At 48.8% G+C, this 18,092-nt stretch overlaps 1 protein-coding gene across 1 annotated transcript in view; it reads left to right on the forward strand.

The window, feature by feature from the left end:
- Positions 1-18,092, forward strand: part of DDC (dopa decarboxylase) — a 270,084-nt gene that overhangs the window by 200,617 nt on the left and 51,375 nt on the right. Inside the window, exon 12 of the mRNA XM_088445615.1 lies at positions 6,872-6,970. Within this exon, the coding sequence (XP_088301741.1) occupies positions 6,872-6,970 (99 nt within the window). The remainder of the gene's footprint in view (positions 1-6,871; positions 6,971-18,092) is intronic.

Below are 18,092 nucleotides of genomic sequence, written 5' to 3' on the forward strand. Positions count from 1 at the left end.
CTCCCCTCATCACCCAGCTACCTCCCGCTTTGTCATCTAATTTTCCACTGCCCATTTAAGGGCAGTGAGTGATGGCGGGACACCTTCTGCACAGTGAGGAGGACCCAGCCGCCGCCGCATCTTACCTGAATGCTGGGCGGTGCACGCTGTGTGCTTCTCCTTCCATCCTGCTGCCAGAATCACTGTCACTCACATGGTGATGATGACGTCGTCATCATCTCGCGAGTCTTCTAGCGGGCAGCTGTGGGCTGCTCTCCTTAGTACGGGTTCATCTCCCAGTGAGAGTGAGGTCCAAAAGCAGTTCTATTGGGCCGAGCTACGGCTCTGGAGTTTGTACACTTTCCAATGCAGGTTCCACTGTCTTTAGACTCAATGGCTAAGTATTGCTACCTGTATTACACTATCTCAACCATCACAGAGCATTACAGTGACCATCATACTGAACAGAGACTATTTCAGTGATCGCCACATAATCGAAAGACCATCAGTGACTGCCATGTAATGCAGACAACGTCTCAATGACTGCCATATAATGCAGAGAGCATTACAGTAAGTCATCGCATTGCCAGCCATATAATGCAAAGAGTGTCTTAATGACTGCAATATAATGCAGAGAACATTACAGTGACCACCATATAATACAGAGAGCAATGCAGTGATCGCCAGATAATTCAGAGAACGTCACAGTGACTGTCATGTTATGAAGAGACCAGCAGTGCCCACCATAATATGCAGAGACAATCAACGCCGCTGATTTAATACAGACAGTATAGCATTGACCTCCATATAATGCAAAGAGCATTGCAGTGATCATCATATTATGTAGAGTGCATAGCAGGGTAACATCAAGAACCATCGGGGGCATACGCAGTGCTTGTGGAAGACCCTACCCTACCGCAAGTACTGCGAGTGCTTCAGTCTAAATAAAAACAGGTGACGTGTACAATGACACAGTCTTGTAATTATGGACGCCCATAAAACATCGTGTTTGCCGCTCTGACATGCCTGCGTTCGTACCACCACTCCCCCATTTTCCAGGTCCTTCCCCTGTCACCACCCACAAATGGCACATTCTGTCAGTCAAACTAGCGGGCCTTCTGTGTTATCCGAGCGATCGCTGCCCAATCGCTGTGACTAGCTCACACATACGCATGCGCAGATGGGCGACAATCGGCCAGAGCGTGCAAACGCAGCGTTGCGTCTGGGTCTGAATCGGGCCAATAGCGCCTTATTCAGGTTGGATCGCACAGCTGCGTTCACACACATCTGGTTGATATTTGTGCCCTGCGTATACATCGCAGTGCGCGTGCACGAGCCAGCCGTTGCGATAGGGAAGCAAGCACAGTAAGCTTGCAGTCCAATAGCATATTGATCCACATGAACTGACCGTTTAGGGGTGGAGGGGGTTGGTTGAATGCAGGTGTGTGTGCGTTTGAATGCCGTTACAGGGGCATGCATAATTAAGCTCCTGCGATTGTATACGCTGACAGAAAGTTTAGCGGTTTGTGATGTAAGGTCAGGTCAACAACAACTTTGTGAATGGTTCCGATGTTACTCAATGTAACCAATGTTTTCTCTGACTTGCGGATGCATGTCATGGGAAGTGGGTGGCTTATACAGTGATGGGCGTCTTGGTATAATGCTGCGGTTGCCATGCGACTGCATTCATTAGCATATTTTCTCATCTAGCGGGTGCATGCGAACGCAGCTGTGCGATTCGTGCTGAATCAGGCCTATAATGCAGAGAGCATTTCAGTGACCGCCATATAATGTAGAAAGTGTAGCAGAGACCGCCATATAATGTTGCAGTGCTCGCCATATAATGCAGAGACCATCACTGATCACCATATAATACAAAAATCATCGCAGTGACCACCATATAATGCAGCTACCATCAGTGCCCTCCATAGTCAGTTCTAAACCAAGTAGTGTCATGGGTGAAAAATCCCTTTGCCGCCCCCCTTAAAAAATATATCTATACAGTTTTCTTGTGTGTACTAACTAAAAATACACCTTACCTATATGATGGTTTCTCTGTAATGGGGAACCTCTGAAGAAATTGATCCCCCTGGGGCAGACAATGTCTCCAGTCAATATTCACTATTCATGTAGGAAATCCCATAGTCCGGAAGATGCCTGTTTGTTTAAGAATATAACCAATGTCATCATCATACAACAAAGGTTCAACAACATTTGTACCCACCATGTACCCTCCAACCTCATGCTCCGTGTCTCTCCAGCCTTGTGCTCCCTGTTAGTTCCAGCCTCATGCTTCTTGTGCCACCTCCTGCCCTGTGTGTCATTTCAGCCGCATGCCCCCTATGTCATCAGGTTCCTGCTCCCTGTGTATTTCCATCCACATCCTCACCCAGTGTCTCTTCAGTAGCCTCATTCCCCATGTGTCTCTCTAGCCACCTCCTTCCCCATACCTCTCCATCTGCTTCATCCCCCATCTCTCTCCAGCAGCCTACTCACTACTCCTGTGTAACAGTGGCCTCCTCCTTATTGTGACTCTCCAGCAGACTCATTCCACCCCCACTCCCCCTGCATTTCTACAGCAGACCTCATCCCCTCCCTATGTTTCTCTGGCTCCAGCTCCCCACGTGTTACTCCAGCGGGTTGGGGACAGGATGCCAGTGCACAGGATTCTGGTGGTCAAAATCCTGATGCCGGCATCCCAACAGGGTTAGCATACTGACACTTGTTGGTCAGTATGCTAACCCTCCTCCTCTCTCTACCCTAACCTTCCCTCCCTGGTGCCTGACCCTAACCTCCCCCTACCCGCACCCTAACCCTTCCCCCTTAGTGTCTAACCCTAAACCTCCCTCTAGTGCCTAACCCTCACCCCTAAACAAAACCCTTCCTCCAACCCTGCTACTCACCTTCGGTATTCCGGCAGTCAGGAGTGTGATCAGCATCGGGATGCCAGCTCGGGTAATGTAAGCGTCAGCATCCCGACCGCCGGGATGCTGAATGTATCCCACTCCAGCTTCCCCCGGTATGACTACAGCCCCCCATGTCACTCCATGTGTCACTTTAGTTCCACAATGACACTACAGCCTCCCTCCCATTTATCACACCTGCTCCCACCTGTGTCACAGTGCACAGAGTCTGGCCCCCACCCATATATCACTCCTGCTCCCACCTGTGTCAGAGTTTAGCCCCCATATAACACTCCTGCACAGATGTGTCAGAGTCTAGCCCCCACATAATACTTACTACACTGGCTGCATTCTCCCTGTCTATAATATCTCCCTCCTCCCTCATTCTGGGCTCTATTTTCTACAATCCGCATATTGAATGCAGATTGTAGTGTGATATTATTGACTGAATTCGCATTGCAAATTCAGGCAATATCACAGGGATTTACTACAAATCCCTTGCAGGGACAGAGCTTGCGATAAAGCTCTGTCCCTGCAAATCCCCTCCACACACTAGTCATGGTATTTTCGCAAAAAATACCATGACAAAGTACCCGCACATGCGCCGACCGTCCGCCGCTGCTACCCCCTGGTGCTAAGCCCCGCCCCCAGCGCTAAGCTGCGCCCCCATGATCGCAGACCCCCCCGTCCCCCCTGCGACCCCCCCTTCCTTAATAGCACTTACCTGCACGATCCGGGCCTCCGGTGATGTCCTCCATGCCTCCGGTCAGGTGATCTCCCGGAGCCCCGATCACCGGCCCATGGAGTCAGGTAAGTTAATTTTTTTTTTTTTTACAGTAATCAGCTTGCGGTCTGTTTAGACCACACAGCTGATTACTGGGCTCCCGGCTCTGCTTTCCCCGTTAGAGCAGAGTACGAGGCCGGTAACCGGGGGAGACGCTGGATAACGCCACCTCCAGGTGGCGTTATTATCACAATTTATTTTTAGTAACTTTGGTCGGATCACATTTCCCATTACAATTATGGGAAATGCGATCTGCTTACTAAAAATAAGTGATACTTAGGGGTTGGAGTAGAATTTTACGAATTCTACTCCAATTGCCCTGTAATAACTATAGGTGATACTAAAATAATGTGAAAAGAGTGTGAAAACACCCTTTTTCACTTTATTTTAGTCAAAATTATGTTAATAAATAGAGCCCTCTGGGAGAAAGGGAGTGTCTGTAAACTGTTTGCCACTATACAAGTGTTTCAAATACCATCATCAAGGTAACCTCATCGGGTAAGTCCCTAACACTATGGGGGTTCATGTCCAGGCCCCCTATCCCCAAAACACTTGTAAAGTAGCAAATAGTTTGAAGACTCTCCCTTGCTCTCCGCGTGAGCTCTCACAGACAGGGAGAGATTGGATTACACTGCAGGGAGCCAACAGGCAGCTGCTCAGCTGTCATCCACCCCAACGGCTCCTGTTACATTTTACAGCATCGAGCAGGGACTGAAAGTGGACGCCTCCCAGCTTGGGTGCACCCTGCACTCATTGTTATTACATGCCTCATCCCCCTCCCATTTTTTCTGTAGCTAAAGCACCACTTACCTGAGCCTCTGCTGCTCTCTGCGCTCATCAAGTTGCATAGCTGACAGGATAGGAATACAGCCTACATCTACAGTGGGCGGGCCGTGCTATCCTGTAGCAGCTCCATCTCATGATGGCCGGCTCCTCTTCACATCTAAGGTGCGCAAAGTGACGTCACGTTCGCACCTTGTTATAAACAGGAACAAGGAAGCAGTGTACACTGCAGACTCTGGGCCTGATTCAGAGCCGGACGCTATTTGCGCTCGCTCGTTCAGAAAAAGGGGCCAGCTATTTAAATTGAGCGCTCGCTCTTTGCGGTCTGTTGACGCCTCTATGTCTGAGTGAGTGAACGAAACATGCTCTCGCTATTTTGTAAAGACGCCCCCTGGCCGCTCGCATCCTATGTCATCTCCGCTATTTATTTGATTAATCGAGTACATCGAAAGGCATCTGAACTGCTCGCAGTGCTTGTGGTAGGTTTATCCTACCGCAATCAAGCGAACAGTTCAGGCTAAGAGACAACCAAGTGACGTGGTCGATGACGCTGCTTTGTTAATTATGCACACCCTTAAAACGCCCGTTTTGACCGTTTGGCACACCTGCGTTCGGATCACCACTCCCCTTTTTCAAGCACCTTCCCCTGTTACCACCCACAAACGCCTCATCCTGTCACTCAAGTTAGCAGGCACTCGCTATTTTGCGAGCGTTCGATTTCCGACCGCAATGACTGGTTGGCGCATGCGTATTACGACCCATACGCATGCGCAGATGTGCGAACATCGCTCGGAGCGAATGAGCGGCCGCTTACGAGCGGCTCTGAATCAGGCCCTCTGCTCGCTTCCCTGCAAATGACAGGGGGAGGGGGGTGGAAAGGTGGGGCATGTGCCTTGGTGCCCCCCTCAATCCGCCACTGGTTCCAGCCCTGGTCAGACCCTGTTTACACTGTACCTTTGATCTGGGTTATTCCCAGGTCAGCCCCGTTCACAGTGAGCCTGGGTCTGCCCTGCTAAACTTGTGAGGTTATAAAAAGTGGGAGGTGACTGCTCCACAACCACCAATCAGCTCATTTTAGGCATGACCCAGGTCGGATAACCCGGGTCGCGTCGTTTACACTGCACCCTTATCTGGGTCCATACCAGGTCCAATCCTGGTATCTGCCTGGGTTGGATTCCTGGGTCACTTGACCCGGGTTATTTTTCAGGGACCCTTTTCCACTGCGCCGCGAGCCGAGTAGACCCGGCAATAACCCGGGTTATTGCAGCAGTGGAAAAGGGATATAGGTAATTTTATTATTATTATTATTATTATTATTATTATTATTATTATTATTATTCACTGTTTACTATTCACTTTTTTTTTAAATTGAGCGGTTTGTTTTTCCATGCACAGCACTACAGACACTTGGTGATAACATATAAGTAGTTAATGATTAGAACAATAAAAGCTAATACTGATACATGAACTAATTAGAACACAAAGACATACACTTATTAAATGCTGGTTAATATGGAGAATAAATCTAAAATACTTAAGATACAAAAATGAATAAAAATCACATGCAAAAATATTCTATGAAAAACAAATAATAACCGAAAATTAAACTCATTCATAACCTGCCTGCTGGGAGAAGCTGGAAGAATCCTTCAATATGAAAAATTGACTGCAAGGAACTGAAAGGCCTCAAGTTACTGTCATATGTGAAAAATATCATACATGATTTACACATGAGCTCTTGACAGGGTAGGTGGCTTCACCAGCTGCAGAGCCGATAGTGGCTGCACCCCTTGCTACTATCGGAGTTGTGTTAAGTACTGTATAGTCCTCACTGCCCAGTGTTTTATACATGCCTGAGTTCATAGCTTGTGAAGTCCCAAGAGCAATTCTTGGATTTACAATTTATATGATCATTCCTGTGATTAAAACAGGGCGTCAGCCACGATTTCTGAGGGTGCCAAAACCAGTGGCTGTGTCCTTGGATGAAGTTACACTGGCCCTGGCACTGTGATTTTACTATACATCGTGAGTTACCTAAAGCTTACTCACATGTCCGATGGTCATGCAGTTGATCCGATGGTTGCATCGGATCACAGTAGTCTGCAGTGGGAATCTTTTTACTTAAGGCACCGCTATGGCTTTTGCATATTTAGCACAGATGCAGTGGCTGTGCCTGTGCTACTGTGTCCATCTCAGAATCAAGGCCTTTGCCACAAGATACGTGGCAGCTTCATTGTCTCATAGATAGATATAAACTCCATACGGCAGCCAGACAGAACATGTCAATATAATATCTGGAGTTCTTTAAAGATAGCAGCCACAACTGAATGTTTTCCATGTTTTGAATATCCATTTATACAATGAAAGATGTACCTGTATTGTATGTACGTGTAAATATACATCTTTCTTTCTCCATGGACAGCACTGGCAAATCCCACTGGGAAGGCGATTTCGGTCTCTAAAATTGTGGTTTGTGTTAAGAATGTATGGTGTGAAAGGACTTCAAGATCACATACACAAGGTAAGCTACACACACATACTCTACTGTAATTTACATGTCAAATTGTTGCCACAATCACTGAAGACATTAAAATAGAGTGTTATATTAATTTTAAAGGTGTGTTTGACTAGGGTCTGAGCACCTTATTGCATTCAGTTTTCATCTCCTGATTGTCTAGGAAAGTTCTGAAGTGGGCGGCATAGAACAACTTGTAGCCAATAAGATCAGTTTACAGCAGCAGGAAATGTGTGTGCTGATCTTGTGGGAGGCAGTGGGATCTGTTCACTAATGTTACTACAGTATGTTAGGGACAGTGGGCCTGATTCAGACCCGGTCACTCTGACAGAGAGCTCACTCTGAATCATGGCCGGGTTTTTTTTTTTTTTAGAACGCCAAAGAAGTTAGCAAGACAGCGAAAACAACGGTAACATCGAGAACTATCGGACCCATTTGCACAATAGTGGTTGACCTGACTTTGATTTGGGCCACTTCCTGTGTGCAAGTAGACCTCGGGCTGCGTATGCAGCCTCATGGGATTAATTATGCAGCCCCTGTATTGGTGTCGAATTGCACAGGCACGGCTGCGTTCAGCCGACCACCTACAAATAGTCACTTCCTGTCAATCACTGTGCACTGGGTCTGCGTATAGCCTGCGCTCGCTTCTCGATTGCAGTGGCCGGTTTGCGCATGCGCAAAGCAAAAACATCGACCGGGTGCGTGTGAATTTGCAGTTGCATTCCTTGCTGAATCAGGCCCATTGACCAGTGTTGTTTAGTAAATACTGATGGTTTAATGCCGATTGTGAATGTTTTGCCATCAATGCTGGATAAACAGCTAGGAAGTGAGCTCCCCTCTCTCCCCATAGAGACAGTCAATCAGAAAGGTAGAGCTCTGGAGGGAGACGGAGAAAACTAATATGTGGTGTGTTGGGCCACTAAAGGAGGCTGATATGCCAATAGTGTTGTGGAGGGAGGCCAATAAGTATGGAGCAGAGACAGTTGAAGAGGGGACAGATAGGTGAGAGGGACACATTGGTATACGGACTGGCAGAGACTCCTGCACACATACGGCAGCAGTGCTATCACAGCGGCTTCAAACACTGCGCCAGGGAGGGTAACGGACATGAACAACTGGAGAGGGGGACTGGTGCTAGCAGGGGATGGGGAGTGCAGGGGCAGCAGATGAGCAAGTCACGTACCATGCATGAGCTGTGCCGACTCCAGAGTGAAGGCAGAGCAGCACAGCACCCGATGCCGATCACCGCATCAGTGATTGGCAATATGACTGTTCTTTCTCAGGCAGCAGTCCCAGCGCTGGGGCCCAGGTTAGAGCAAAGACAGACTGATGAGAGATGAACTCCGCATCACAGGTATCCATGCTGGGGGCGTGCATCACTGCACCCGTCCCCAACTCTCCATCATCGCTGGTAGCTCCTCCCACACCACTTCCCTCCTGCCTGAAAGCAGCAATGACAGCTTGCTTCACTGAGGGATTCAATCCCACTGAGCGGCGTGAGTTAGAGAGCCAGTACCCGGCAGCTGTCCAATCAAAGCACTGACAGCCTACCGGGGCCGGAAGTATTTAACAAGCCCAGGGAAAGAAAAATGCTATTTTACAGCGCTGTCAGCGGGCCCCCTTGGACCCGCCGGGCACTAGGCAACTGCTTGTGTTGCTGTACTGCCTTCAAGTTGCCTGAGCAGAGAGCTGAGCAGCTCCGTTTGCAGCAGCCGGCAGCTTGTTATGAATCAGCCTGCGGGGGGAGGAGAGGGGAGAGAGGAGCTGTGCAAATCTGATGAGGGCAGCGCAGGACCCGGCCCAGCAGAAATTCTTACGGTTTCTCAGCGGTCAGTGATGGGGACTCAGCGGCGCCCTCTAGGGGCCAGCGCTCCGGGCGACGGCCCTGTTAGCCCGCACCTAGAACCGTCCCTGGTGGTAGGGTCTCTTGGCCGCAAGCCCCAGAGAGATTTCGGCTCTAACAGAGCCGGAATCTCTCCACTCGTGATGTCAGTGGGGCCGCCCGCAAATGACAGGCATTCTCATGGGAACGCCTCCGTTTGGGCAGCCACCCCCCTGGCCCGCCCACCAAAGGGGGTGAGCTGTCACTCATCATCGACAGGCCGCCCCCTTTGTTGCAAGACCCAGAGCGACGGAGTGCCCATCGCTAGCCGGATCTCGCACATGAAATGACGGAGCCGGCTTCGTCGTGCGCATGCGCTGTGGGCCACCATCGACCCGGTTGCGAGCGCTCAGCGCTTGCGACCGGGTCTGAATCAGGCCCAGTGTTTCCATATTCAAGTTTTGGGTTTCTTAAATATGTAGTTAAATCACTGTGGTACAGGTATATACATAAGCCTTGCACGGTGGGCTGGCGCACCTGTGGGGCCACATGTGGCCAGAAAACAATTGTAATTTTTTTGACACGTGGCCCCGCAGAGCTGGAGGAGTGTGTGTGTAGCCCCTGTGTCTGCTGCTCCGTTACTGCTTCTAATGACTCCCTCCCCCCTGCCACTAGCCCCACCCACTCCGTATGACGTTCTGGCATCATGCTGTTAGGGGGTGTGGCCAGCACAGGGCGCAATAAAGCCCTGTTAAAGCCCTGGCTATTGCCATTATCATGTGCACTTTCACCAGCTCTTTATCTGAGGCAGATTATCCATCTAATGTCAGACAGATCTATGCATATACAGAACTCTACAATTCTGTCTACATTAAACTTAGCTTACATTTGAGCACCCTGTTATCACTAGGGGTGTGCATCGGCCACTTTTCGTGTTTTGTGTTTTGGTTTTGGATCTGGATCTTTCTTCGTGTTTTGGATCTGGATTGGTTTTGCCAAAACCACCCTTCCGTGTTTTGGGTTCTGGGTTTTGTGTTTTGGATCTGTATATTTTTTCAAAAAAGCATAAAAACAGCTAAAATCACAGAATTTGTTGGTTTTTCTGCTCCTATGCTATTATTAACCTCAATAACCTTAATTTCCACTCATTTCCAGTCTATTCTGAACACCTCACACCTCACAATAGTGTTTTTATGTCCAAAAGGTTGCACCGAGGTAGCTGGATGACTATGCTAAGCGACACGAGTGGGCGGCACAAACACGTGACCCATCTAGGCGTGATACTGCAGTGGCAGACAGGATGGCAGTTTGAAAAACTAGGCCCCAAACTGTACATAATGCAAAGAAAAAAAAGAGGTGCAAGATGGAATTGTCCTTGGGCCCTCCCACCCACCCTTATGTTGTATAAACAGGACATGCACACTTTAACAAACCAATCATTTCAGCGCCAGGGTCTGCCACACAACTGTGGCTGAAATGATTGGTTCGTTTGGGCCCCCACAAAACAAGCTGGCAATTAATCTGTCCCTGCACAAACTGACTCTACGGAGGCAAGATGTCATCCTCATCCTCCTCATCCACCGATTCCTCACCCTCCTCAGTGTGTACATCCTCATCCTCACAAAGTATTAACTCGTCCGCACTTGAATCCACCACCACAGGTCCCTCTGTACGTTCTGGAGGCTGGTCTCCCTGGAAGAGCTGATAATTCATTTTGATGAACATCATCTTCTCCACATTCAGTGGAAGCAACCTCCTACGCCTTTCGCTGACAAGGTTCCCGGCTGCACTAAACACTCTTTCGGAGTACACACTGGAGGGGAGGCAACTCAGGTAAAATAGAGCCAGTTTGTACAGGGGCCTCCAAATTGCCTCTTTTTCCTGCCAGTACAGGTATGGACTGTCTGACATGCCTACTTGGATGCCGTCACCGATGTAATCCTCCACCATTCTGTCAATGGTGACAGTATCATATGCAGTGACAGTAGACATGTCAGAAATTGTTGCCAGGTCCTTCAGTCCGGACCAGATGTCCAAACTTGGTCCTGCCTGCCCTGCATCACCGCCAGCGGGCTGCTTAGGATACCTAAGTTTTTTCCTGGCAGCCCCAGTTGCAGGAGAAAATGAAGAAGGAGCTGTTGACATGTCACGTTCCGCTTCAGCTGACAGTGTGTTCACCAGCAGGTCTTTGCACCTCTGCGGGCTTGTGTCGGCCGGAAAGAGAGACACCACATAGGCTTTAAACCTAGGATCGAGCACGGTGGCCAAAATGTAGTGGTCTGATTTCAACAGATTGACCACCCTGGAATCCTGGCAAAGCGAATGAAGGGCTTCATCCACAAGTCCCACATGCCGAGCGGAATTGCTCCGTCTTAGCTCCTCCTTCACTTTCTCCAGCTGCTTCTGCAAAAGCCTGATGAGGGGAATGACCTGACTCAAGCTGGCAGTGTCTGAACTGACTTCACGTGTGGCAAGTTCGAAGGGCTGGAGAACCTTGCACAACACGGAAATCATTCTCCACTGCGCTTGAGTCAGGTGCATACCCCCTCCTTTGCCTATGTCATAGGTGGATGTACAGGCTTGAATGGCCTTTTGCTGCTCCTCCATCCTCTGAAGCATATAGAGGGTTGAGTTCCACCGCGTCACAACCTCTTGCTTCAGGTGATGGCGGGCAGGTTCAAGAGAGTTTGCTGGCACTCCAGTCTTCGGCACGCAGTCGCTGAATGGCGAAAGTGGCCTGAAATTTTTCGGGCCACACAAAGCGTCTCCTGCACGCCCCTGTCGCTTTTCAGAAAATTCTGCACCACCAAGTTTATTGTGTGAGCAAAACATGGGACGTGCTGGAATTTGCCCAGATGTAATGCCCGCACAATATTGGTGGCGTTGTCAGATATCACAAATCCCCAGGAGAGTCTAAGTGGGGTAAGCCACTGGGCGATTATTTCCCTCAGTTTCTCTAAGAGGTTGTCGGCGGTGTGCCTCTTACTGAAACTGGTGATACACAGCGTAGCCTTCCTTGGAACGAGCTGGCATTTCTGAGATGCTGCGACTGGTGACGCTGCTGCTGTTGCTGCGTAAGGTGATACATCTACCCAGTGGGCTGTCACAGTCATATAGTCCTTAGTCTGCCCTGTTCCACTTGTCCACATGTCCGTGGTTAAGTGGACATTGGGTACAACGGCATTTTTCAGGACACTGAGGACACTTTTTCTGACGTTTCTGTACAGTCTCGGTATCGCCTGCCTAGTGAAGTGGAATCTAGACGGGATTTGGAACCGGGGACACACTACCTCCATCAATTGTCTAAATCCCACTGCACTAATGGCGGATACCGGACGCACGTCTAACACCAACATAGCAGTCAAGGCCTCAGTTATACGTTTTGCTTCAGGATGACTGCTGTCGTACTTCATCCTCCTCGCTAAGGACTGTTGGAGGGTCAATTGTTTAGTAAAAGTAGTGGTGTTCCTACTTCCTCTCTGGGATGATGAACGACTCCCAGCAGCAGCAACAGCAGCAGCGGCAGCAGGAGGCGTAGCAATGCAGGATCCTCCGGAGGAATCCGGGATAGGAGAGTCAGTCATGCCAGTGACATGGCCTGCAGATCCTGACTAAGGAGGAAATTGATGAGGAGGGAGTTGACGGTGTGGTTTGCAGGCGCTTGGATACAACAGGACAACGGGATTTAGGTGTCCCTGGACTGCTTACGGTCTTAGCCAAAGTTTCTGAACTTGACAGTAACTTATTATGAACGCGCTGCAGGTGCCGTATAAGGGAGGATGTTCCTAGGTGGTTAACGTCCCTACCCCTACTTATTCCACCTTTACATAAGGTACATATGGCAAGACAGTTGTTGTCCGGATTTGGATAGAAATATTGCCAGACCAAAGAGGTGGAATGTTTGGTCGTCTGCCCAGGCATGACCGTGATGGGCTTTTTCATCCCACGGACAACAACTGTCTCCCCCGGAGCCTGATTTAAACAAACCACATCACCATCAGAATCCTCCTCGCCAACTTCCTCCTCAGCGCCAGCTACACCAGTATCCTCATCCTGTTGTACTTCAACAGTGACATCTTCAATTTGCATATCAGCAAGTGGACTGTGGGTGCTCCTTTCAGCACTTGCAGGGGGTGTGCAAATGGTGGAAAGAGCCACCTCTTCCCGTCCAGTGCTGGGAAGGTCAGGCATCGCAACCACCACCACACTTGGACTCTCCTTGGGGATTTGTGATATCTTCTTAGAAAGCACAGTTCTTCGCTGTGCTTTTGCCAGCTTAACTCTTTTGATTTTTTTAGTGGGAGGAGGGCTTCCATCATCATGTGAAGCTGAACCACTAGTCATGAACATACTAGGGATCGACCTTAGCCGTTCCTTACCACTCCGTGTCGTAAATGGCATATTGGCAAGTTTACGTTTCTCTTCAGCTGATTTAAATGTTTTTTTCAAGGTCATTTTCCTGAACTTTGTCATTTGGGATTGTATGTGCCCTCTATTATGACATTGGGCATCGGCCTTGGCAGACGACGTTGATGGCATGTTATCGTCTATGTCATGACTAGTGGCAGCAGCTTCAGCACTAGGAGGAAGTGGTTCTTGATCTTTCTCTATTTTATTTTTATCGTAGAAAGTTTGGTCCTCCATTTATGTTATATTGATTTGATATATACATGCGGCTAAACACAGAAAATATAATTTTTTTGGTTTGAACTGGAGTGTACTTTGGGGGTTACAGCACCCTTTAACGGTCAAGCCAGCCGGCCCTTTACTTATGACACAGGCGCACGCTTGGCACTACTTTGTTGATGCACGTGCGGCTACTGCGCACACAATTCACAAACACACAAAAAATATTATTTTTTTGGTTTGAACTGGAGTGTACTTTGGGGGTTACAGCACCCTTTAACGGTCAAGCCAGCCGGCCCTTTACTTATGACACAGGCGCACGCTTGGCACTACTTTGTTGATGCACGTGCGGCTACTGCGCACACAATTCACACACACAGAAAATACATATTTTTTTTGGTTTGGACTGGAGTGTACTTTGGGGGTTACAGCACCCTTTAACGGTCAAGCCAGCCGGCCCTTTACTTATGACACAGGCGCACGCTTGGCACTACTTTGTTGATGCACGTGCGGCTACTGCGCACACAATTCACAAACACAGAAAATATTTTTTTTTTTGGTTTGGACTGGAGTGTACTTTGGGGGTTACAGCACTCTTTAACGGTCAAGCCAGCCGGCCCTTTACTTATGACACAGGCGCACGCTTGGCACTACTTTGTTGATGCACGTGCGGCTACTGCGCACACAATTCACAAACACAGAAAATATTTATTTTTTTTGGTTTGGACTGGAGTGTACTTTGGGGGTTACAGCACCCTTTAACGGTCAAGCCAGCCGGCCCTTTACTTATGACACAGGCGCACGCTTGGCACTACTTTGTTGATGCACATGCGGCTACTGCGCACACAATTCACAAACACACAAAAAATATTAATTTTTTAGCACTTGGGGGGAGCACCCCTGATGGACAGAACACCCCCTGGACAACACTACAGCACCCCTTTAGGACTGGGACACTGCACAGGACTTTGGCCCCTATGGAGAACTGACTGCACAACACAGTCCAGCCAGCCCCTATGGACTTTGAAGTAGTGGACAATAGCAGCACAGCGCAGCACAGCACAGCACAACACTACACTGCACTACACTACACTACACAGCCCAGCCAGCCCTAACTCCCACCCTCCCACTTCACTGTCCACAGCCGAGTGAGAAAATGGCGCCGACGCGGGTACCTTATATAGGATCCAAAACCCGCGAGACCCGGAAGGCGGGATGATGACATTTTGCCTCGATTTCAGATCCGAGTCAGGCAGGAAAAGTCGAGCCTGACTCGGATCGGCCTCGGATCGGGGGGGCTCGGGGGGTTTCGGATTTCAGAAATCCGAACCCGCTCACCGCTAGTTATCACCCAGTTATGGGAATTCATGTTGGATGTGGAGGGCTCCTACACTGCCTCTATCCATAGTCCCATACAGGTAACTTAGGGCCTGTTCAGCAAGGAACGCACGGATGCAGACACACGCAATCGGTCGATGTTTTAGCTCTGCGTATGCATCGCAATGCGTGAACTAGCTATTGCGATGAGTTCTGCGTGTACAGAGGCAACGCAGACCAAGAGAAAAGTGATTGACAGGAAGTGCCATTTTGTGGGGGTGGACGGGCAAACACAGGCGTGCCTGTGCGTGTGGATGGTATTTTAGGGGCGTGCATAATTAAGCCCTTGCGGTGACGGCCATAGCCTGAGGTCTAGTTGCATGCAGTGGCACACATCCTGCGTGGAGTCAGGTCAACCACTAATATGCTAATGTGTTTGATGGCTCTCGATGTTTCCGCTGTCTTACGTGGTTTAACAGGTCACACGTTAAGGGAAATGGGAGGTATTGTGTATTGCTAGGCGTCTACTTATTCTGTGTGCGTATGCATGTATTAGCATATCCTCGCAGCGGACGGGTGCGTGCATCTACTAGAATGCGTTCCTTGCTGAATCAGGCCCTGAGCCAGCAGTCTTTAGGACCTGTCGGAGCTCAGCAGGAGGTCTGACCTCCGACATGTACTACTGCACATGCGCACCTTGTTTGCTTGTCTTTCCTCCCTGGCGTCCTCTTCATATGGACACACCTCTGAGACTTTTTTATGACAACAACCCTGCAGTGCCTACTAGGAGCCTGCAAGTACACTATATCACCAACTTTATATTAGAGGGCCATAGCGCTACCCTACACTGGGGTGCATATCAGCCAGACGCTCGACGCACTACAATGCCAAGCAAGGGGCTGTGTCCACTACTTCAAAGTCCATAGGGGCTGGCTGGACTGTGTTGTGCAGTCAGTTCTCCATAGGGGCTGTGTCCACTCCAAAGTCCTGTGCAGTGTCCCAGTCCTAAAGGGGTGCTGTAGTGTTGTCCAGGGGGTGCTCTGTCCTTCAGGGGTGCTCCCCCCAAGTGCAAAAAAAATATATATTTTTTCTGTGTTTGTGAATTGTGTGCACTGTGGCTGCACGTGCATCAACAAAGGAGCAGCGCCAAGCATGCGCCTGTGTCCCATAAGTAAAAGGCCGGCTGGCTTGTCCGTTAAAGGGTGCTGTAACCCGCAAAGGGCACTCCAAACAAAATAAAAAAATATATTTTTTTGTGTTTGTGAATTGTGTGCGCAGTAGCCGCACGTGCATCAACAAAGTAGTGCCAAGCGTGCGCCTGTGTCCCATAAATAAAGGGCCGGCTGGATTGACCGCTAAAGGGTGCTGTAACCCCCAAAGGGCACTCCAATCAAAATAAAAAAATTATATTTTTGTGTTTGTAAATTGTGTGCGCAGTAGCCGCACGTGCATCAACAAAGTAGTGCCAAGCGTGCGCCTGTGTCCCATAAATAAAGGGCCGGCTGGATTGACCGCTAAAGGGTGCTGTAACCCCCAAAGGGCACTCCAAACAAAATAAAAAAATATATTTTTTTGTGTTTGTGAATTGTGTGCGCAGTAGCCGCACGTGCAGCAACAAAGGAGCAGCGCCAAGCGTGCGCCTGTGTCCCATAAGTAAAGGGCCGGCTGACTCATTTCTTAAAGGGTGATGTAACCCACAAAGTGCACTAGTTTCCAACAAAAATAAAAAATTATTTTCTGTGTTTGTGTGCGCCTTAGCCGCACGTATATATCAATATAACATAAATGGAGGACCAAACTTTCTCCGATAAAAATAAAATAGAGAAAGATCAAGAACCACTTCCTCCTAGTGCTGAAGCTGCTGCCACTAGTCATGACATAGACGATAACATGCCATCAACGTCGTCTGCCAAGGCCGATGCCCAATGTCATAGTAGAGGGCACATACAATCCCAAATGACAAAGTTCAGGAAAATGACCTTGAAAAAAACATTTAAATCATCTGAGGAGAAACGTAAACTTCACAATATACCATTTACGACATGGAGTGGCAAGGAATGGCTAAGGTCTTTCCCTATGTTCATGACTAGTGGTTCAGCTTCACATGACGATGGAAGCCCTCCTCCCACTAAAAAAATCAAACGAGTTAAGATGGAAAAAGCACATCGAAGAACTGTGCGTTCTAAGAAGATATCACAATCCCCAAGGAGAGTCCAAGTGTGGTGGTGGTTGCGATGCCTGACCTTCCCAGCACTGGACGGGAAGAGGTGGCTCTTTCCACCATTTGCACACCCCCTGCAAGTGCTGAAAGGAGCACCCACAGTCCACTTGCTGATATGCAAATTGAAGATGTCACTGTTGAAGTACAACAGGATGAGGATACTGGTGTAGCTGGCGCTGAGGAGGAAGTTGGCGAGGAGGATTCTGATGGTGATGTGGTTTGTTTAAATCAGGCTCCGGGAGAGACAGTTGTTGTCCGTGGGATGAAAAAGCCCATCGCGGTCATGCCTGGGCAGAAGACCAAACATTCCACCTCTTTGGTCTGGCAATATTTCTATCCAAATCCGGACAACAACTGTCTTGCCATATGTACCATATGTAAAGGTGAAATAAGTAGGGGTAGGGACGTTAACCACCTAGGAACATCCTCCCTTATACGGCACCTGCAGCGCGTTCATAAAAAGTTACTGTCAAGTTCAGAAACTTTGGCTAAGACCGTAAGCAGTCCATGGACACCTAAATCCCGTTGTCCTGTTGTATCCAAGCGCCTGCAAACCACACCGTCAACTCCCTCCTCGTCAATTTCCTCCTTAGTCAGGATCGGAAGTAGTCCTGCAGGCCATGTTACTGGCATGACTGACTCTCCTATCCGGGATTCCTCCGGAGGATCCTGCATTGCTACGCCTCCTGCTGCCGCTGCTGCTGTTGCTGCTGCTGGGAGTCATTCATCATCCCAGAGAGGAAGTAGGAACACCCAGGGCTGCCATCAGAAATTGTGGGGCCCAGGACTGACAAAATAGGCAGGGTCCCTGGGCCCCCCCTCCCGCTACTGCTAAGTTTAATTAATTATGACTTACCTTATTGCCTCTTCCTTTTGGCTTCTACTCCTCCTGGGCTGGCTGGCGCTGCTCCTCACGCGCTGCAGCTCTTCTGACCTCTCCCTTCCAGTGGCATGAAGTCATGCACCCCAACTCCAAAGAAAATTTTTTTTTATATATATATAATATATACAGTATATAATACACATGTATATGTTATATATAACACATATATCCACGCTAATATACGTACATACATCCACACTAAAACATACATACACATATATACACACTAACATACAGATATATACATGCACATGTATAT

Source organism: Taudactylus pleione, unplaced genomic scaffold (assembly GCF_031769625.1).
Source record: "Taudactylus pleione unplaced genomic scaffold, aTauple2 ptg000386l, whole genome shotgun sequence".
Taxonomy (NCBI): Eukaryota; Metazoa; Chordata; class Amphibia; order Anura; family Myobatrachidae; genus Taudactylus; species Taudactylus pleione.